Below are 18,074 nucleotides of genomic sequence, written 5' to 3'. Positions count from 1 at the left end.
AACTCCAGGCTGCTGCAGGACATAGATCAGAAACATCACAACTGACTGAACCTTGCAAAGAACAGATTCAATGGGCAAGAAGGTCCCTTTCCCTTTTATAACGTCTCTTATTGCATTGGAGTTGTTTGATGTTGAAATAAGTGACGAACAGCTCTTGAAGGTGCCAAATGTTCTGAAACAGCAGAGCACAATTAAAGTCCCTCTACTTAGATATGTGATGTGAACCTCGCATTCTTTTTTTTTTTTTTTGCTTGCTCTTTGAGACAGAGTTTCTCTGTGTAGCCTTGGTTGTCCTGGAATTCACTCTGTAGACCATGATGGCCTCCCACTCAGTTCCCTCTGCCTCCTAAATGCCAGGATTAAAGGCATGTGCCACTACTGCCTGGCATGAACCTTGCACATTCTAAGCACTATCCTCAATTGAGCTACATCTTCAATCCAAGGACAATAATTTCTTCAAAAAGCATCTACTGTAAAACTAACCCAGTAATGAAGAATTAACATGCCAAATGGTTTATGGGCATCTGGGGCAGGTTTTTTTTAAACACTTGGAAACATAAACTAAGTATATTTCCTATCACAGTATGAAACAGTCCACACCACTGCCCAAAAGATTACACAAGGGAATTATGTGGGATAATTACATTACTGAGAATCATTTCAATGTGCTTATAAGCCAATTTCCACGCTGTTGCTTCATTCCTGCCTGTTGCCTACTAAAGCACACTGCTTTTAAAATGTCATCTGTTACACTCACTACGCAACCATGACTCTCCAGAAATCAAGTCAACGCAGTGGGGTCACTATGAATCAGCAGTTACTAAACACCATTTGTGGATTTGTGTGTGTGTGTGTGTGTGTGAGATGACCTAAGCCAAAGGTGATCGAAACTCAAGTGTAGAGGACTTGGAAACCTAGCTAGAGTGACAGAAGACTGAGAACGGAGCACATTATGAAGACATTCTTTCTTCTGAGAAGTAGTTTGAAATAGCTGTGGGTAAAGCAGGGTTCAAGTTTCTTAAACAAGAGGCTTCTGTTGTAACTAGTTCCTTGAAAACTCCCTTCTCAATCCTGAAACTTGATCAGATTTACAAACATGAAAATGGGGACGGGAAACCAAGATAGGTATGTCTTGACGAGCAGACAGCTACGTGGATTGTGCCGGCAGGGGATCCGGATCCGAGCCTAGGAACGTCACACCTTCTGCAGCAGGGAATTGCCTCTTTTCACCAGAGGTAACTCCATTTTGTGAAATAATATGACATTATGGGATTCATTCTTTATTTACAAGTAAATGAAGGAGTATCTTTTAAAAAGAAATGTAAACTCTGAGATAAGGAAAGCAATATAAAGACGTGATTCTTGGCTCCTCAGTGACTTGGGGTCATGTCACCGTGTCCTTAAACAATAAAGCTGGGCATGGTGGACCACACCTGTAGTCCCACAAGTTAGAGGCCAGCCTGGTCTACATAGTGAGATTCAGGTTAGCCAGAGCTATATAACAAGACTGTTTGAAACAGAAAAGCAAAACAAAACATACAATGATTTTGTTAAAAACAAAATCGCATGATATCTTCACGGGGACCTATGTGAAAGAATAAGGCCACCTTTCATTTCACTAGACAGTCTTTGGTCAATGTGTGAGGTGACCAGGTGACAGCCCTCGCTCTCTAGAGCAAAGGCCTCAGTACTCATCCAGAGTGTCTGCTCGAGGGATGGAGAGGCCCCGGTCTTTAAGGGCCTGAACCTTCAGCTTCTCTGCCTCCAGTCTGGTCTGCTGTTCTACCCGCTGTTCCTCTAGAATCTCTTCAATAGACACCTGCTGGAGGGGCGTGTCGCTCTCCTTTTCCAAGTCCTGCAAAACAGGGAGGTTTGAACAACTTCCCATGAAGTCCAGAACAGAAAATCTCACCCACAGATCCCAGTATGGCGCTTGGGCTGCTTTTCCTAGCTGTGATAAGGCTGAGATACCCTTCTCCTGCAGACAGAGACAGGCAGTGACAGTACACAACATACACCACTTAGAATGTGCACACAGGGGTCCGGATCAGCAGGCACAGCAGAGGTTCCGGTGAAGACCCATGTTAGTCAGGGGTAACTTTCTACTACAAGTGAAAGAACAGCTTTTCTTCAACACAAAACCTGAGCTTAGCAGGTAACTCAGAGGACAAAGTGCTTGCTGTGCACTCGGGGAGACCCGAGTTGGACTCCCTACAGCCCACATGAAGCTGGACACAGCAGCACACCTATGATCCCAGTGCTCCTGCTGCGAAATGGGAAGACAGACAGGAGCATCTCTGGAAACTGAGGAGGGCCAGTTCAACTGGGGCACACAGTGGAAAGAGACCCTGTCTCAAACAAGGTGCAAGATGAGCACTGATACCCACAAAGTTATCCTCTGAGCCCTCCATGTACACTTGTAAGTGTGCACCTGCACTCACACATCTCTAAGGCTGTTTACAGAAAGGTATCTCAACTATACAGGCTCCAAAGAAAGGATTCCGGCCACAACACAATAGCTACAGATAAGTCTTGTATTTTACATTTATTTCTCTCTCTCTCTCTCTCTCTCTCTCTCTCTCTCTCTCTCTCTCTCTCTCTCTCTCTCTCTCTCTGTTTTTTGAGACAGGGTTTCTCTGTGTAGCCCTGGCTGTCCTGGAATTCTCTGTATATCAGGCTGACCTTGAACTCAGAGATCAACCTGCCCATGTCTCCTGAGTGGCTGGGATTAAAGGCGTGAACCACCATGCCCAGATACATTTTAATAAAAATATTACTTCACTTTTCTTACTCCAAAAATACATACACACTGTAGGAATGTATATTAGCAGACAATCTGAAACTTTAAAAATTATTCATGATTCTAGAATGGAACACCAATATTTGTTGAATGTTATTTTCAGGTGTAGGCCCGTCCATCTATTTGTGGCCAGAGGCACTGAGTCTGTTTATTGTTTGGAACTGCGTCTTTAAACTGCATGTGGGTCTCAGTGCATGTGTGACGGCCTAAGGACAGCTGTAGAGTCGGCCTCTCCTCCCACACTCACTGGCTTCTGGGAACTGAACTCAGATTGTCAGGCTTGCACAGTGCCTTAAACCACTGAGCCATCTCACTGGCCTTGGAGCCATTTTGTTCCATGGTGCCGGGGATCAACCAGAGCCTTGTGTATGCTAGCTACGTCATCAGACCAGGTGTATACAGGACTTAAAACAAGAACAAACCCATAACGCAAATAGTGACTGTCAATTTTATTTTCATTTAACACAGCATAATATACTTATTATTTGTCATAAACATTTAATAACCAATCTTGCAATGCAGAACTATAAACGAGCCTCACTAAACACAGATTTTATCATTTTTAAAATGTATAGGTATTATCTGTAACATGGAAAGCCTACATAGATAAAGCAGCAATATATTTCTGCCCCCTCCCCACAACTCCTCCCAGTCAGGATCTTTGTTATACAGCAAAAAGTGTCTGTCCTAGAACTCACTATATAATACCCAAGCTGGCCTCTACTCATTGATCTCCTCTAGTGAATGCTGGGATTACAGATGAGCTGCTTACCCTCTGTGACTTTTTTTTTAAATTTATGCCTAGCCAGGGATGTGGGCAGAGACCAGACAAGGGTGTCATACCTCCTGAAGCTGGAGTTAGTCAGGTATGAGCTACCGTATGTGGGTGCTGGGAACTGAACTCAGGTTCTCCCGAAGAACTAGGGAAGCAGTAAGCACTCAATTATTGATAGCCATCTTTCCAGTCCCTTTCATGACTTTTGATGAGGTGATTTGGAAAGACACCGACCAGAAAAAAAATCTGCAGATGTTTCAGTCTGGATAATAACTGACACATGCCTCCAAGGTCTCAGAGCTCAGCTGTTGCGGTATCAGAGGAAGGACTCTCAGCAGGAGGTTAGAAGAAGCCACACAAGTTGCATAAGTTACCCAGGTCAAAGGTTATCTGCTAAAAACTACACATGATCACCTAACCCCTTCCCTCATAACCGTGGAGTGAAGAAAAGACAATGGCTTAGCTCTGCTTTCCTGGGCTTTTCACGGTATTTCACCCACGGAACTACTAATGATGACCACAATGGGATAACCTTTTAAAGAAAAGGTTCTTAGGACTGGGATCCTTCAACATCCAGCAGAATCCAGGCACTTTGTTTTCTTTTTGGAATAAGGTCTTGTGCAGACTGGCCATAAACTTGAAATCTTCTGCCTCAGTCTCCATACTTCTGATATCACAGGCATGTGCCACCATGGGGTACCATTAGAGATGTCTTCAACAATGCTTCTCTAAAGATATGCTGGTTATGAGTTCTCTTGGGCTTTAATATGTAATTTCTTCAGACTGACTGCTGACTTACATAATCTGGTTTTTTTTTTTTTTTTTTGGTTTTTCGAGACAGGGTTTCTCTGTGTAGTTTTGGTGCCTGTCCTGGATCTCGCTCTGTAGACCAGGCTGGCCCAGAACTCACAGAGATCCGCCTGGCTCTGCCTCCTGAGAGCTGGAATAAAGGCCATACATAATCATTTTTTAAAAGAGGCTAGAAAATGATATGAATGCTTTACACCTATGTATGTATATGCACTGTGTGCATGCCTAGTGCCCACAGAAGGTGTCAGAGTCCTTGGAAGTTAAGTGACAAGTGGTTGCGAGCCACCATGTGGGTGCTGGGAACTGAACCCAGTTCTCTGCAAGAGCAGCCAGTGCTCTTAACTGCCGAGCCATCTTTCCAGCCCCACCACAGAAAAATATTTTAAAATGATGAGGTATTAATACATTTCACAGCAGTGCTTGGGAAGCAGACACATGTTTATGTACATGTGAAGGCCAGAGGCTCATGTAGGGTGCTTGATCACTCCCTGATTTTTTGAGACAGTCTCTCAAGGAACCTGGAACTCTTGGTTTCAGCTAGACTGGCTGGCCTCTGAGGCCCTGCCAGTGCTGGAGTGACAGCTTTTACGTAGGCGCCCTCACGCTTGTGCGGCAAACACTGCTCCCAGGAGCCATCTTCCCAGCCCAGGATGTTGGGACGGTCTCATGCTGACCTCAGACTCACTCACAGCTGGGTTAAGCTGTTTCCAACAGGAGGGCCTCTCCATCAAACTATCGCCAACTGAATTTTCTCATTTTCTTGAAAGAGTGTTAAAAGAAAAATAACTACACACTAAACTGCTCTACTCAAAGCCTTCTGAACACTAAATTAAGACATTGCTGACCACTGAGAGACTCTAGAAACCAAGTGAGAACACATCGAATGTAGGATGTTTCTGGCAAACTGGTTGTTTCCAGTCCTTAATGTCTTCCTCTCTCCCTTCTTTCCCCATCTTCTTTCGGGGTGTTATACACTCTACCCAAGCACAGCACTGCCGAGCCCCTGCCCCCGCCCCATGCTGAATGTCAACCAGTGTCACAGGGACTTTGACTTTCCTAGAAACACAACAGGATTTCAGGCTTAAATAAGTACTTAACAGAAAATCTGAATACTTCAAACATATATGTCTATATACACACACACACACACACACACACACACACACACACACACACAATCATCTTCTGATGTGCACACACACACATATACAGAGCAAGCAGTAATACTTCAGATGTAATTTAACATCTCACTGGCTGCTCTTTCTGACACAAATACTCAGGTCCTTCCTCTTCCTCCCTAGTCCCGAGTTCCACTCTGAAACCTCACAGTGGCTTTTCCTACACCTACTGTTTTCCTTTCTAAAAATATACACAACACTTTCCTCAAATGCTGCTGATTAACTTTATGCCACGAAACATGAAGTGCAACCAACCATTTGATTTCATTATTTTTTAAATTATGTATCTATGGTATGTGCATAAGAACACAGGTGTCCTGCGATCCATTGGAGCTTGAGTTACAGACGGTTGTGAGCTAGGAACCAAACTCAGGCCCTCAGTGAGAACAGCATGTGCTCTTAATCACTGAGCCATCTCTCCAGCTCCTTACCAACTACTTAAATGATTAAAATATTCCAACAAGTAAATCTTGTTTTCAGTGCTAGGCAAGATTTTACCATTGTGAAATACTCCCAGCTCTAAATTATACCTTTATAAATCAGGACATATAACAAGTTCTGTAACTTTTTGCTATTAGAGATTATTTAAAAACCACATAAGGATCAATATATTTGTTCTTGTTTTATTCTTTTGAAGAGGGTATTACATTTGAGCCCTGGCTGGCCTGGAGAAAACACACACACACACACACACACACACACACACAGCTTCAAACTAGAAGAGATCCACCTACCACAGCTTCCCAACTGCTGGGATTATAGACAGGAGTCACCATACCCAGCAATATTGTTTCTTTCTTTCCAGATGAACAAACATGGAACACTTAACAGATCTGTGTGCCATGCTTGCACAGAGGCCACGCTAATCTTTGTATTATTCCAATCTTAGTATATGGGCTACTGAAGCGAGCACCAGCAATATTGTTTGCTATCAGATAAAGCCAACGCTATTTTGCTAGTGAGAGCAAATCTTTAAAATGCAAACACGCAATGGAATGATGTTAACTACCCTTGGCAGTGTTGCTCTGGTAACTACAGCTTCCCTGACTAGTGGGTTCTTGAGAGAAGCTTGCTGCAGTTGGGAGAAGGCAGCTCGCATCAGTGCCCAGATCCATAGCAGCAGCTTAGCAGTTTTCACTTACTATTTCTCCTAGCAGGACCACATTTTCTCCTCTGACCACAAAAATCCCTCGAGGAATATCACCGTACTTTCTGCCCACGTGAATGCGCTCCACAGTCTGATGCAGGACTAAGTTAGCTACAAGCACACAGAGAAGAGAGAGATTCAATTATTTAGTTACTTTTTAATTTCACTGGTTATAACAAACCGTGAGGAGAATTTGGTTTTGGGGGTTGGGTTTTTGTGTGTGTGGAGGGTGGGTGGGTGGGGGTGGGGGATAGGGTCTCACTCCAGCTTCACCTGGCCTGGAAATCACGATGTAATCCAGGCTGCCCCAGAATTTGTGATGATTCTCCTGCCTCATCCCCTTATACATGCTGCGATAGCAGGCAGGAGCCAGCACATGTTCAGTTTTAGGAGGCACTCAAATAAGGAAAGAGTATTTCCCATTACGTTGGGCTAATGAATGAATGATGGTAGGAATAAGTTACTTTGGTATTATTTAACTGCTAGTATCAGCATGGTTCCTATAAAATATAACAAACGGAAATCTGGAAACTTGAACCTAGTCAACTGCCAAGATTAAAGGTCTGTTTCTTTTGGAGTTTTTCTTTGCTGTGTGAATATATGTATGTTGTGAGAATATGTGGATGTAACTTCACTGAGGTTTTTTTTTTTTTTTTTTTTTTTTTTCTTTTTTTTAGTTTTTTGAGACAGGATTTCTCCTGTCTTTGCTCCTTTCCTGGATCTCACTCTATAGACCAGGCTGACCTTGAACTCACAGAGATCTGCCTGCCTCTGCCTCCCAAGTGCTGGGATCAAAGGCGTGCACCACAACCGCCTGGCTTCACTGAGGTTTAATTTTTGTTCAGTTCTTATAATTCATGCAACCCAATGTAATTTTTATGGACTATGACACAGCAAGAATCTTTTCAGGACTGGAGCGATGGCTCAGAGGTTAAGAGAACTGGCTATTCTTCCAGACATCTTGAGTTCAATTCCCAGCAACCACATGGTGGCTCCCAACCATCTACAATGAGATCTGGTGCCCTCTTGTGGCATGTAGGCATACATGCAGGCAGAACACTATACATAATAAATAAACTCCTTTTTTTTTGTTTTTCGAGACAGTTTTTCTGTGCAGCTTTGCGCCTTTCCTGGATCTCGCTCTGTAGACCAGGCTGGCCTTGAACTCACATAGATCTGCCTGGCTCTGCCTCCCAAGTGCTGGGATTAAAGTCGTGCGCCACCCCCGCCCAGCAATAAATAAATTCTTTAAAAAAAAAAAAAAAAAAAAAAAGACTTAGCCCAGCAGTGGTGGTGCATGCCTGTAATCCCAGCACTCGGGAGGCAGAAGCAGGTGGATCTCTGTGAGTTCCAGACTAGCCTGGTCTACAGAGCTAGTCCAGGACAGGCTCCAAAGCTACAGAGAAACCCTGTCTCGGGGAAAAAAACAAAACAAAACAAAAAAAACTTTTTCACCTTGTCAGATAATCATATCTCATGATCTCAACATTCGTTATTTATCCCTTCAAAGCACTTTGATGAATTTAACTTAAGATTTAGAACACTAGGGCTGGAGAAATGGCTCAGAGGTTAAGAGCACCGACTGCTCTTCCAGAGGTCCTGAGTTCAATTCCCAGCAACCGCATGGTGGCTCACAACTATCTGTAATGAGATCTGGCACCCTCTTCTGTATGCATAATAAATAAATAAACCTTAAAAAAAAATAAAAAAAAAAGATTTAGAACATTAACCTCTAGGAATTATTTTTCTTCTTTCAATTAGTACTACTCGTCTTGAAGTAAAACAGAAATTGATGTTTGTATTGTTTTGGTGTGAGATGGTTTTTGATCTGTTTCCAACGGGATCCTTTTGCCTCAGCCTAACAAGTATCTGAGACAATAGGCATATGGCTGGCTGTTCACACCTTGTAAATTCTGGGGTTTCTGCTGTGTTTATCCTTACACTCAAACCCAGCGACCTAGCAGATAACCTACAAATGTTCAGTATGAACTAAGAGGCTTCTTATACCAAAGGGAAACATAAATCTTACTTCAGAAAATGCAGAGCGCAAAATGAAGACTGACCCCTAAATCTGGTATATTCCTATATGGAAATTATTCAGTTTATTGTTCCCCTCCCTCAAGAAAAGTTTCAGGAAATGGCTTCTACTCTATTGACAGGGAGGGATGGCCTCCAGGAAATGATTTGAAGACTAACTTTATTTCTATCATTTGGCTCCCTCTAATGGGGAAAATAAAAACACTAGTGAGAATCAGTTTTAGAATACACACTTGTAAATATACAAGCTTTTAAAACACCTAACCATAATTTGAAAACAATTTACTCACCCCAAACAGTTCCATTTTGCTGACACATGGGAAGTTAGAAATAAGTAAATCTGAATATGAAATAACGCCAAAAAAATTCAATGGGATTAAAAAGTAAGATCATAACAATACATACCAAACTGATCAATGCTTCTTAAAAAACCTATAAGTGTCCTTCCATCTCGAAGTAGGACCAAGTGCTTTTCTGGGGAAAGAGAAAAGATCTTTAAATAAAAGCTGTCCGTTTCAGTGAGCGTACATGGTAACAATAAACATCCAGTTCGTAGCTGTTTTAAGCTGTACCAGACCCCCTTCTAATGTATTTAAGGTGGAGTTCATTGAAAACGTGTGTGGAAAACTATGGCAGCCTAGGATTTAGATGATGTCAGTATTGGAAAGACTCAAATAGTCTGCAGTTAGAGAAGGCCACTGGGCAGCCAGGAAGGGCAGCTGGCTCCAGGCTCTGAGGTCACATTTAAGCCTCTTAGTGTCATATAATTTCTCCATCTTAAACAGAGAAACGTAGTCTAGATAGTTTTTCTTTTTCTGAGAGGATTTACATAACCTAGTTGGGCTCCAGTTTACTATACAGCTAAGGATGACCTGCCTTCATCTAAGTGCTGGAATTACAGAAGTTTATTTACCTTCATCATCGGCTAGGTTTCTATGACCTAACTCCTAGAATTATTTCAACTAGTCTTCCTCACACCCCCTGCCCCCCCCACCGCGCCCCTTTTTTTGATTTTTTTAAGACAGGGTTTCTCTGTGTAGCCCTGGATCTCACTCTGTAGCCCAGGCTGGCCTCGAGATGCACCTCCTCTGCCTCCCGAGGGCTGTGATTAAAGGCGTGCGCCACCACCGCCCTGCTTCACATTTTGCTTTCAATTAAGGAAATCTGAAGGGAAAACAATGCTTTAGAGTGGCTAGTGTACAGCCAAGAGGCAAAGCCTCCAAAATAAATCTAAAATGCCTCAGACAGGTAAGACTTGATGGTGCCCTAGAGCAGGAATTCAGTTAAGAGCTTTAAACAAAACGCATGTGTTTTGCGTTTGTGTCCGTGTGCATGCTTGCAGAGCCCAGAAGGCGCATCAGACTCTTGGCACTGGAGTCCTGGGCAGCGCTCAGTGAACTGCTGATGGATGTGGGTACCAGCAATTACTCTGGCCCCCCGAAAGAGAAGTGTGCACTTAATCACTGAGCCACTTCTCTAAACCAGGGGTATTCAACTTGTGGGTCTTGATCCCCTGGAGCTGAATGGCCTTTTTGTGGGGGTCACACATCAGATATTTACAGTACAACTTACAACGTAGCATAACTTCAGTTAGAAGTAGTAACACAAATAATTTTAAGGTTGGGGGGGTCACCACAACATGAGGAATCGTATTAAAGGTTTGAAGCCTTAGAAGGTTGAGAAACACCACTGGTCTAAACTATTCTGAGGTCTGAAAGTCATCAATCTTATGAATTTATATTTATTGTAGGACAAAGACAAGTCATGGTGATATTTTATTTGTACTGAAATGTGATTTTATTTGTATGTTAATAAATAAAGTTGCCTTGGGGGTCAGAAGTAATAGCAAGCCATGGCAGAAGCTGGGCGGTGGTGGCGCACGCCTTTAATCCCAGCACTTGGGAGGCAGAGGCAGAGCCAGGCGGATCTCTGTGAGTTCAAGGATACAGTCAGCATGGAGACACACGCCTTTAATCTCAATATCAACCATAGAACTGGAGGTCTGTATAGATGGAGGTCATGTAGTTGGGTTTACAACCATTGAGAAGGCAGAACAGGAAGTCTATAAAAAGACAGGGACACAGGAAGGAGGTCTTTCGGAGGGAAGGACAGGAGCGGCAGTGAAGGGTAAGGGGTTTAGTGCTTAGCTATTACTCTGACCTCTTGGGATTTCATCTCTGCATTGGCTCTGTGTTTCTTTTTTTTTTTTTTTTTTTTTCGAGACAGGGTTTCTCTGTGTAGCTTTGCGCCTTTCCTGGAACTCACTTTGTAGACCAGGCTGGCCTTGAACTCACAGAGATCCACCTGACTCTGCCTCCCCAGTGCTGGGATCAAAGGCGTGAACCATCACCACTCTGCTAAACAAATCCTTAAAAGTACTATAGCTTCAAGCCAGGCATGGCGGCCCATGTCTGTAATCCCAGAATTTTAGAGACCGAGACAGAAGGAATGGTGTGACGGAAGGGGCCTGCCTCAAAGAGGAAATCAAACCAAATAAAAATCAAAGGAACAAAACCCAAAGCTTCTGACAGCAAAGGTGGTCAGAAGAGTCAAAGCCTCAATGAGCCAAGATAGGCATAAAGGAACACAAGCCTGATGGGGACACATAACTAAACAAATATCGGAGCCAGACAGATAAACACATAGCTGAGCCCGGCATGGTGGCGCATACCCTAAATTAGAGAGCTCGAGAGGCAGAGGCAGAGGCAGGTGAGTTCCAGTCCTATGTAGAGACCCAGTCTCAAAACAACAAACCCAGGACTGGGAGAGAACAGTGTGTGTGTTGTCATAGGGGAGTGAGGGGGAGATAAAAGGTTTGACATTTTTCAGTAATGGAGAAGGCCTGGGATCCACAGAGAATTATGGGAGGCTCGAGAACATAAGCAATTTTAATAAATGGCAGGATTTGCTGTTAGAGGCTTCAGGTAATTCAGATATGTAAGAAAAAGTGAACGTAAAAGGCTCCACTAAAAGAATATTCCATTACACTTCACAGATAGGCTTATAAGGTGGGATGTATGTGTAGATATAATACATAAATATCTATATATAAATAAAGGCTCCACTAAAAGAATATTGCATTACATTTCACAGATAGCTTATAAGGTGGGGTGTGTGTGTATGTGTATATATGTGTATGTAGCTATAATACATATAAATCTATATATTTATAAATATATGTAATATACAATATATAAAAATATTTATACATCAAAATAATTTGGCTTAAAAGAAAAAAAAAAAAAAAACATCACTTGGGACTGGAGAGATGGCTCAGCGGTTAAGAGCACTGACTGTTCTTCAAGACGTCCTGAGTTCAATTCCCAGCAACCACAAGGTGGCTCACAACCATCTGTAATGAGATCTAAGGCCTTCTTCTGGCCTGCAGGCAAACACACAGACAGAACATTGTATACATAATAAACAAACCTAAAAAAAAAAAAAAAAAAAAAAAAGAAGGATCACTGATAACTAAGAATGCAACCTTAGATGCTTTCTAATTTGCAAGCTCACAGTAAATTATTTTTTTTAAAACTTTTACTTGTTTGAAGCTGTATAAATCATTTTGCGTTTGAAAGTCACAGGATTAAAATGATTTAAAAATGCTGCTAATGGTTTGGAGCAATGGCTCAGCACTTTAGAGCACTAGCTGCTCTTCCAGAGGACCCAGGTTCGATTCCCAGCACCCACATAGTGGTTCACAACCGCCTGTAACTCTAGTTTCAGGGGATGCTATGTCTTCTTCTGGTCTCCCCAGCACCAGGCAAGCACACAGTGCACAGACATACATGCTCACACCCTTTTTCTTTTTTAATTTAATGCTGTTTTATTTTTTATTTTTTATTTTAGAAATGCTGTTTGAAAAGCCGGACAGTGGTGGTGCACACCTTTAAACCCAGCACTCGGGAGGCAGAGGCAGGTGGATTTCTGTGAGTTGGAGGCCAGTCTGGTCTACAAAGGCAGGTCCAGGACAGCTAGGGTTGTTACACTGAGAAATCCTGTCTCGAAAAAATAAACAATAAAACAAACCAAACACAGCCGGGCGGTGGTGGCGCACGCCTTTAATCCCAGCACTCGGGAGGCAGAGGCAGGCGGATCTGTGAGTTCGAGGCCAGCCTGGGCTACCAAGTGAGTTCCAGGAAAGGCGCAAAGCTACACAAGAGAAACCCTGTCTCGAAAAAAAAAAAAAAAAAAAAAAAAAAAAAAAAAAAAAAAAAAAAAAAAAACACAAACAAAAAAACAAACCGAGGTTTGAGGAATCATACAGTTGAGGAATCATACCAAGAAAAGAATTTGGGGCTGGCGGGTTATTTAAAGTGGGGCTAGAGAGATGGCTCAGAAGAGCACTTGTTGCTCTTTCAGAGGATGAGTTTGGTTCCCAGCACCCAAACTACGGCTCACAACTCTCCTTAACTCCAGTTCCAAAGGATTTGATGAAGGACATCTGACTTCGTGGTTATCAGGCACACACACAGTGCACGTACACACAGGCAGGACATGCATAGACGAAAAAATCAAAATAATCCTTAGAAGATAAAACTGTCTCCTTGTGGTTTGTACAGGACTGACCTATTTTCAGTAAAAGCAAAATTGTCGAAGAGAAGAAAGTAAGTTTGAAGTGAGTTAACCTTTCTTGTCAAGTCGGTTATTACCTCCGACACCTGTCTCTACAGCTTTAATCTGAAACTGCTAATGACCCTCATAAGAGAAACGAGATTGCAAGTGGTTTCATTACAGAAGGCCCGCGTTGACTGCTAATTAAATTCAACTGCTGTTGTCTTAAGATTTTTTTTTTTTTTTTTGGGGGGGGGGGTTTGGGTGGGTCCTCCCAGAAGCACTCTCCTCCACCCACCGTCAAATATAACCTGGAAATACTACAGTGAAAGGCAGGGCACACGAGGGAAGTCGCCTGGACCACTTCACAGTGGGCACGTCGGATGCTGCACCCCTCGGAGGGAGTTCCACAGCTTGGGGGGGGAGATCACCACTCCAGGGACAGAGGGAGGCAGGGTAGGGGTGAATGAACTCCGAGGCTGTGAAGACAGACCACCCCGCCGGGGCCCAGGGGACCCCCACTCGAGAAAGGGTCCCACGGCAGGCGTGTCCCCGCCGGGGAGAGGTACTCACTGTCGATGTCCTCGATGAGGCTGGCGGTGCCGGGCATATAGTTCATTTTGAGCTCGGGCAAGGCGGCACCGGGCAGCCGCGGCGGGGCGAGGGCGTCCAGTCGCCCGTCGGCGGGACGCGGACGGGAACCCGCCGCTCACCTGCACCTCAATTGCCGCTAGCCGCCGGAAGCGCTCTCCGCTGACCCCACCCACTTCCGGCACGGCGCGTCCGTCCACATAAAGAGGCGTGCCGGTCGTGCGATCGCCGGCACAGTGTCTTCCTCTCCCGGCAGGGAGGTGGTGTGCAGGCCCGTGAGGACGGAAAGCGGAGGGCATGCGTTTCTCCCTGCGTGACGGGCGCGTCGCCGCGCTGGGCTTTCCTGCTCCGTGGCCCGGAGTGGCGGCTACGGTCCATCTCCTCCCGGCGCTCGGCGTGCTGGGGGCGGGACCGGCTTGGGATTGGCTGCTGCCGGCCGACCCCTTTCTCCGCCTGCCAGTCCTGGTCGTCCGCCTGCGCCTGCGCCATGGGCCGGCCGTGGGGGGCGGGAAGCGCTTCGCGGCGGCGGAGCCCATGTCGGCCCTGAGGCGCTCGGGCTACGGCCCCAGCGACGGCCCTTCGTACGGCCGCTACTATGGGCCCGGCGGAGGCGATGTCCCGGTGCACGTACCCCCGCCCTTATACCCTCCTCTGCGCCCCGAGCCTCCCCAGCCTCCTGTTTCCTGGCGAGGGCGCGGGGGCGCCCCGGCCGAGACCACCTGGCCCGGGGAAGGCGCAGGTGGCGATGCCTACTACCCCTCGGGAGGCGCCTGGGCAGAGCCGGGGAGAGCCGGAGGCGGACACCAGGTAAGCTTCGCAGTCTTTTCCCGGGGATCCAGGAAGGAAGTCTTGGGCGGAGGTGAGGGGACCATTGGGGGGGTTTTTAGACTTAGGGAGGTTTCTGATTTGCTCTTCTTCCGAGGAGGCTGCCGAGGCACAGATTGGGAGACGTGAAGGGGAGGGTGGGGGGAGATGTATGCTGGTGTTCTGTTCCGTGCGTCCCTTCGTGTTGACTTCAGCCATCCTCGGTGTGCTCGTTCACATCACGAAAGCAGAAAGGATTCTGCGCTGACTTCCTCGGCTTTTAAGTGGCAGCAGGCTGCAGGATCGCTCTCCCGAGAGCGTACGTAGGTTTAGAGGGATCGGGCTGTAACAATTTTATCCTGCGTGGCTAGGGCAGCGGCAGCCCTAGTGGTTACTCAGCAGCCCCTCCCGCGGGGAAGGGATTGAACGGGCCGGGGGTGGGGTGAGGTGAGGTGGGGTGGGGTGGGGGACTGGCCATTTAATCCCTTATCGCTAAAGCTTTGCTGGGATTGAATCACGAATAGTCAATGTTGCAAAGTAGTACCTTTATGTTCTATTTAATCACCACAAGACGGAAAGACAGATGTTGTGAATGCTTCCCTGTGTTTGAATGAAGAAGGCTCCGAGAGATTAACTTGCTTAATATGTTTGGACCTGTAACATTTTATTACCTGTATACATGCCAAAAATGTATTTCTACTTTCTCCTTGCATGGAGCTGTTATAGGACGGTTGCACACATCTTTTTGGCCTTCATAACATCTTTATTTGCTGAAAATTCTCACACATTAATGATGGGATTACAAAATAGTACAGTGCGTGGGAAATAGCTGGGTAGTTCCTAAAATTTGTGGTGGCAGAGAATTAGCTTATAGATCCAGCAGATCCACTTATTAAGTATACTCAAAAAGTGGAAATCTGCCGCGCGGTGGTGGCGGCGCACACCTTTAGTCCCAGCACTCGGGAGGCAGAGGCAGGCGGATCTCTGTGAGTTCGAGGCCAGCCTGGTCTACAGAGTAAGTTCCAGGACACAGGCTCCAAAACTACACAGAGAAACCCTGTCTCCGAAAAAACCAACAAATAAACAAACAAAAAAAAGTGGAAATCAGTTGGTGGTGCATGCCTTTATTCCTAGCACTCAGGATGCAGAATCAGGCCAGCCTGGTCTGCATAGTGTGTTCCAGGACAGTCGGAGCTACATGGTAAGACCTTGTTTCAAATAAACAAATAACAACACAAAAACAAAAAAGAAACGGAAAACATGTGCACATAAAAAATTTTAACACATCTTCATAGCATCATTACTCCAATGGCCAAAATTGGAAGTAACATATAGTACTGATAGCTGGATTAGCAAACATGGCATGTGTTTTAGAACATAACATTCAGAAAGTTATGAAGCTCCTATACATGTTTGTTTCAACATGGATGAACCTTGAATGCATCATGCATGGTGGGTGAAGCTGGTCACAAGGATTTTGGTTTCATATTGTGTGACTCCATTTATATGTAGTGCCAGAGTAAGCAGGTTCTAGAGACCCTGGGGTTGGGGACTGGAAGGAAGTGTTGAAAAAACTGGGCCCCGAAGTGATACAGTGTTCTGAAGTTAGTGATAATGGCTTCACAGTTTTGAGTACCCTAAAAACCACTGAATTGTACATTTTTAAAGTGTGGGCTAAGTATTTCTCTAAAAATTGTGTAAGAATAAAAACATGCAGTCTTAAGAGGTTAACGTAAAGAAGAATTCATATTTTCTGTGCTGACTCAGTAAGCGGAATGGAATAGGCTGTTGGACTTCAATCACATGGTCTAGTGATGAAGTATTTAACCTTTTAAGTACCCAAATTACAGATCAGTTGATGAGGAAAAGGACTTGATCTTTAAACTTCTGACTGGCTTCTTTTTTTTTTTTTAGATTTATTATTTATTATGTACACAGAGCGCCAGATCTCATCACAGATGGTTGTGAGCCACCATGTGGGTGCTAGGAATTGAACTCAGGTCCTCTGGAAGAGCAGTCAGTGTTCTTAACCTCTGAGTCATCTCTCCAGCCCTGCCGACTGACTTCTACTGAGTTTGCTTTATTATCAAACTAAAAGTCTGTTTTCTGGGGGGTAGAGATAAAAAGTTAGGGAAAGACTTGTAAAAGCTGAAGTTTGGTGTCATGTAGTGAGTTTTAAGGTTTGGTTGGAGTAAAGCTGTGCACATAGTGTGTGTTATGGTGCTAGAGTAATTTGAGATAAAACTGGAAATGTATAATGGCCATTTGTTTTCTTTTTATTTTCTTTTCCCTTTTTCTTTCTTTTTTTTTCTCTTAGATAAGGTTTCTCTGTGTAGCCCTGGCTGTCCTGGAACTGGCTCTGTGGGCCAGGTTGGCCTCAAACTCAGAGATCCTCCTGCCTCTGCTTCCAGAGAGCTGGAATTAAAGGCGTGTGCCACCATGTCCAGCCCAAGGGTAGAATTTCTTATATAGTGGTAAAAAAAACAAAGATATGCATGTTGTCATAGATGTACATTTTTTTTCAAATCCACAATCGTTATTGATTTTTACTAAATTTTAATATATCTGTGAAATTAAAAAAGTACAGGACTAGGGCAATGGCTCCGTGGCTGAGACGCTTGCCTTGTAAGTTTGAAGACAGGGCTTTGGATTCCAAGACCCCATGTAAATGCTGGGTGGCTTATCTATAATTCCAGCTTTAGAAGGATGAGTTGGGATCCCCAGAGCTAGCTGGCTAGCGAGATTAGCTAGCAATGTGGGAGAGCTCTGCTTTTGATGGAGGGACCCTGCCTCATTGAGTGAGGTAGAAGAGCTATTGAGGGCCTCTATATGCATGTGCACCCTGCACATGTATGTCCTCACACATGCAAACATGAATATGCACACATATGAAAAAAGGGGGGGATAGAGGAACCCCCCTACCCCCAGTGCTGGGACTTGAACCCAGGGCCTTGTGTATTCTGGCCATACTTTTTACCAGTGACCTACCTATATCTACAACCCTACCAGAAACTTTAAAAATCTACCAAGAGAGCATGGTCTGTGGGCAGCAATCTTTAGTATTACTGCAAGGCTGTTAAAATGCAGACTCTGTCCTCTTCCAGTTTTCCTGCTCTAGCTTTCTAAGATCCCCAACTGATTTCTGTGCACAGCAACAGGATTAAGACGTGGAGGGCTTACTCAGAATACGGCAAAGATTGGACTTTACTCACTAATTTTTCCGACATAGGGGTCTCCTGTATCTTAGGCTGGCCCTGAACTCACGGTGTGCATCAAAGGATGATCTTGAATTTCTGACCTTCTTGCCTCTCGCTCTCAAATGCTGAGATTACAAATGAGCTCCCCCTTCCTGGGTTTTTTAAACTAACAAGTTTAAAT

General features: G+C 44.6%; 2 protein-coding genes and 1 non-coding gene across 5 annotated transcripts in view; 1 reads left to right on the top strand and 2 right to left on the bottom strand.

The window, feature by feature from the left end:
- Positions 1 to 1,259: 1,259 nt before the first annotated feature.
- Lsm1 (LSM1 homolog, mRNA degradation associated) lies at positions 1,260 to 14,266 on the bottom strand. Its single transcript, XM_028854836.2, has 4 exons — positions 13,875 to 14,266; positions 9,153 to 9,221; positions 6,706 to 6,821; positions 1,260 to 1,855 (listed from the first exon to the last, which is right to left on the bottom strand). The coding sequence occupies exons 1-4, from the start codon at positions 13,918 to 13,920 to the stop codon at positions 1,685 to 1,687; spliced, it is 402 nt and encodes a 133-aa protein (XP_028710669.1). The 5' UTR covers positions 13,921 to 14,266; the 3' UTR covers positions 1,260 to 1,684.
- LOC114681367 lies at positions 6,373 to 6,476 on the bottom strand. The gene has a single exon (XR_003732895.1). It is a non-coding gene; the product is annotated as a U6 spliceosomal RNA (small nuclear RNA).
- Positions 14,267 to 14,366: 100 nt separating the features above from the next.
- The window catches only part of Bag4 (BAG cochaperone 4), a 34,805-nt gene continuing 31,097 nt past the window's right edge, over positions 14,367 to 18,074 (top strand). For 2 of the 3 annotated variants that reach the window (XR_005093080.1, XM_028854835.2), the window contains exon 1: positions 14,367 to 14,699. Coding sequence is in view for 2 of the 3 variants with exons in the window: in XM_028854835.2 (XP_028710668.1) it covers positions 14,427 to 14,699 (273 nt within the window). In the remaining variant the exon portion in view is untranslated. The remainder of the gene's footprint in view (positions 14,700 to 18,074) is intronic. The other variant, XM_037211661.1, reaches the window with a different exon arrangement.

The sequence above is a fragment of the Peromyscus leucopus genome, chromosome 17 (genome assembly GCF_004664715.2).
Source record: "Peromyscus leucopus breed LL Stock chromosome 17, UCI_PerLeu_2.1, whole genome shotgun sequence".
In the NCBI taxonomy this organism is placed as follows: domain Eukaryota; kingdom Metazoa; phylum Chordata; class Mammalia; order Rodentia; family Cricetidae; genus Peromyscus; species Peromyscus leucopus.
This window is presented reverse-complemented; position numbering and strand designations above follow the sequence as displayed.

What these genes read in the sequence shown, in the direction of transcription:
- Lsm1 (XM_028854836.2), bottom strand. Translation starts at nt 13,920, where the DNA reads ATGAACTATATGCCCGGCACCGCCAGCCTCATCGAGGACATCGACA. An exon ending in AAGAAGCATTGATCAGTTTG is followed by an intron (nt 6,822 to 9,152) that starts GTATGTATTGTT and finishes GTGTGCTTGTAG; the next exon opens with CTAACTTAGTCCTGCATCAG. An exon ending in TGGTCCTGCTAGGAGAAATA is followed by an intron (nt 1,856 to 6,705) that starts GTAAGTGAAAAC and finishes CCTGTTTTGCAG; the next exon opens with GACTTGGAAAAGGAGAGCGA.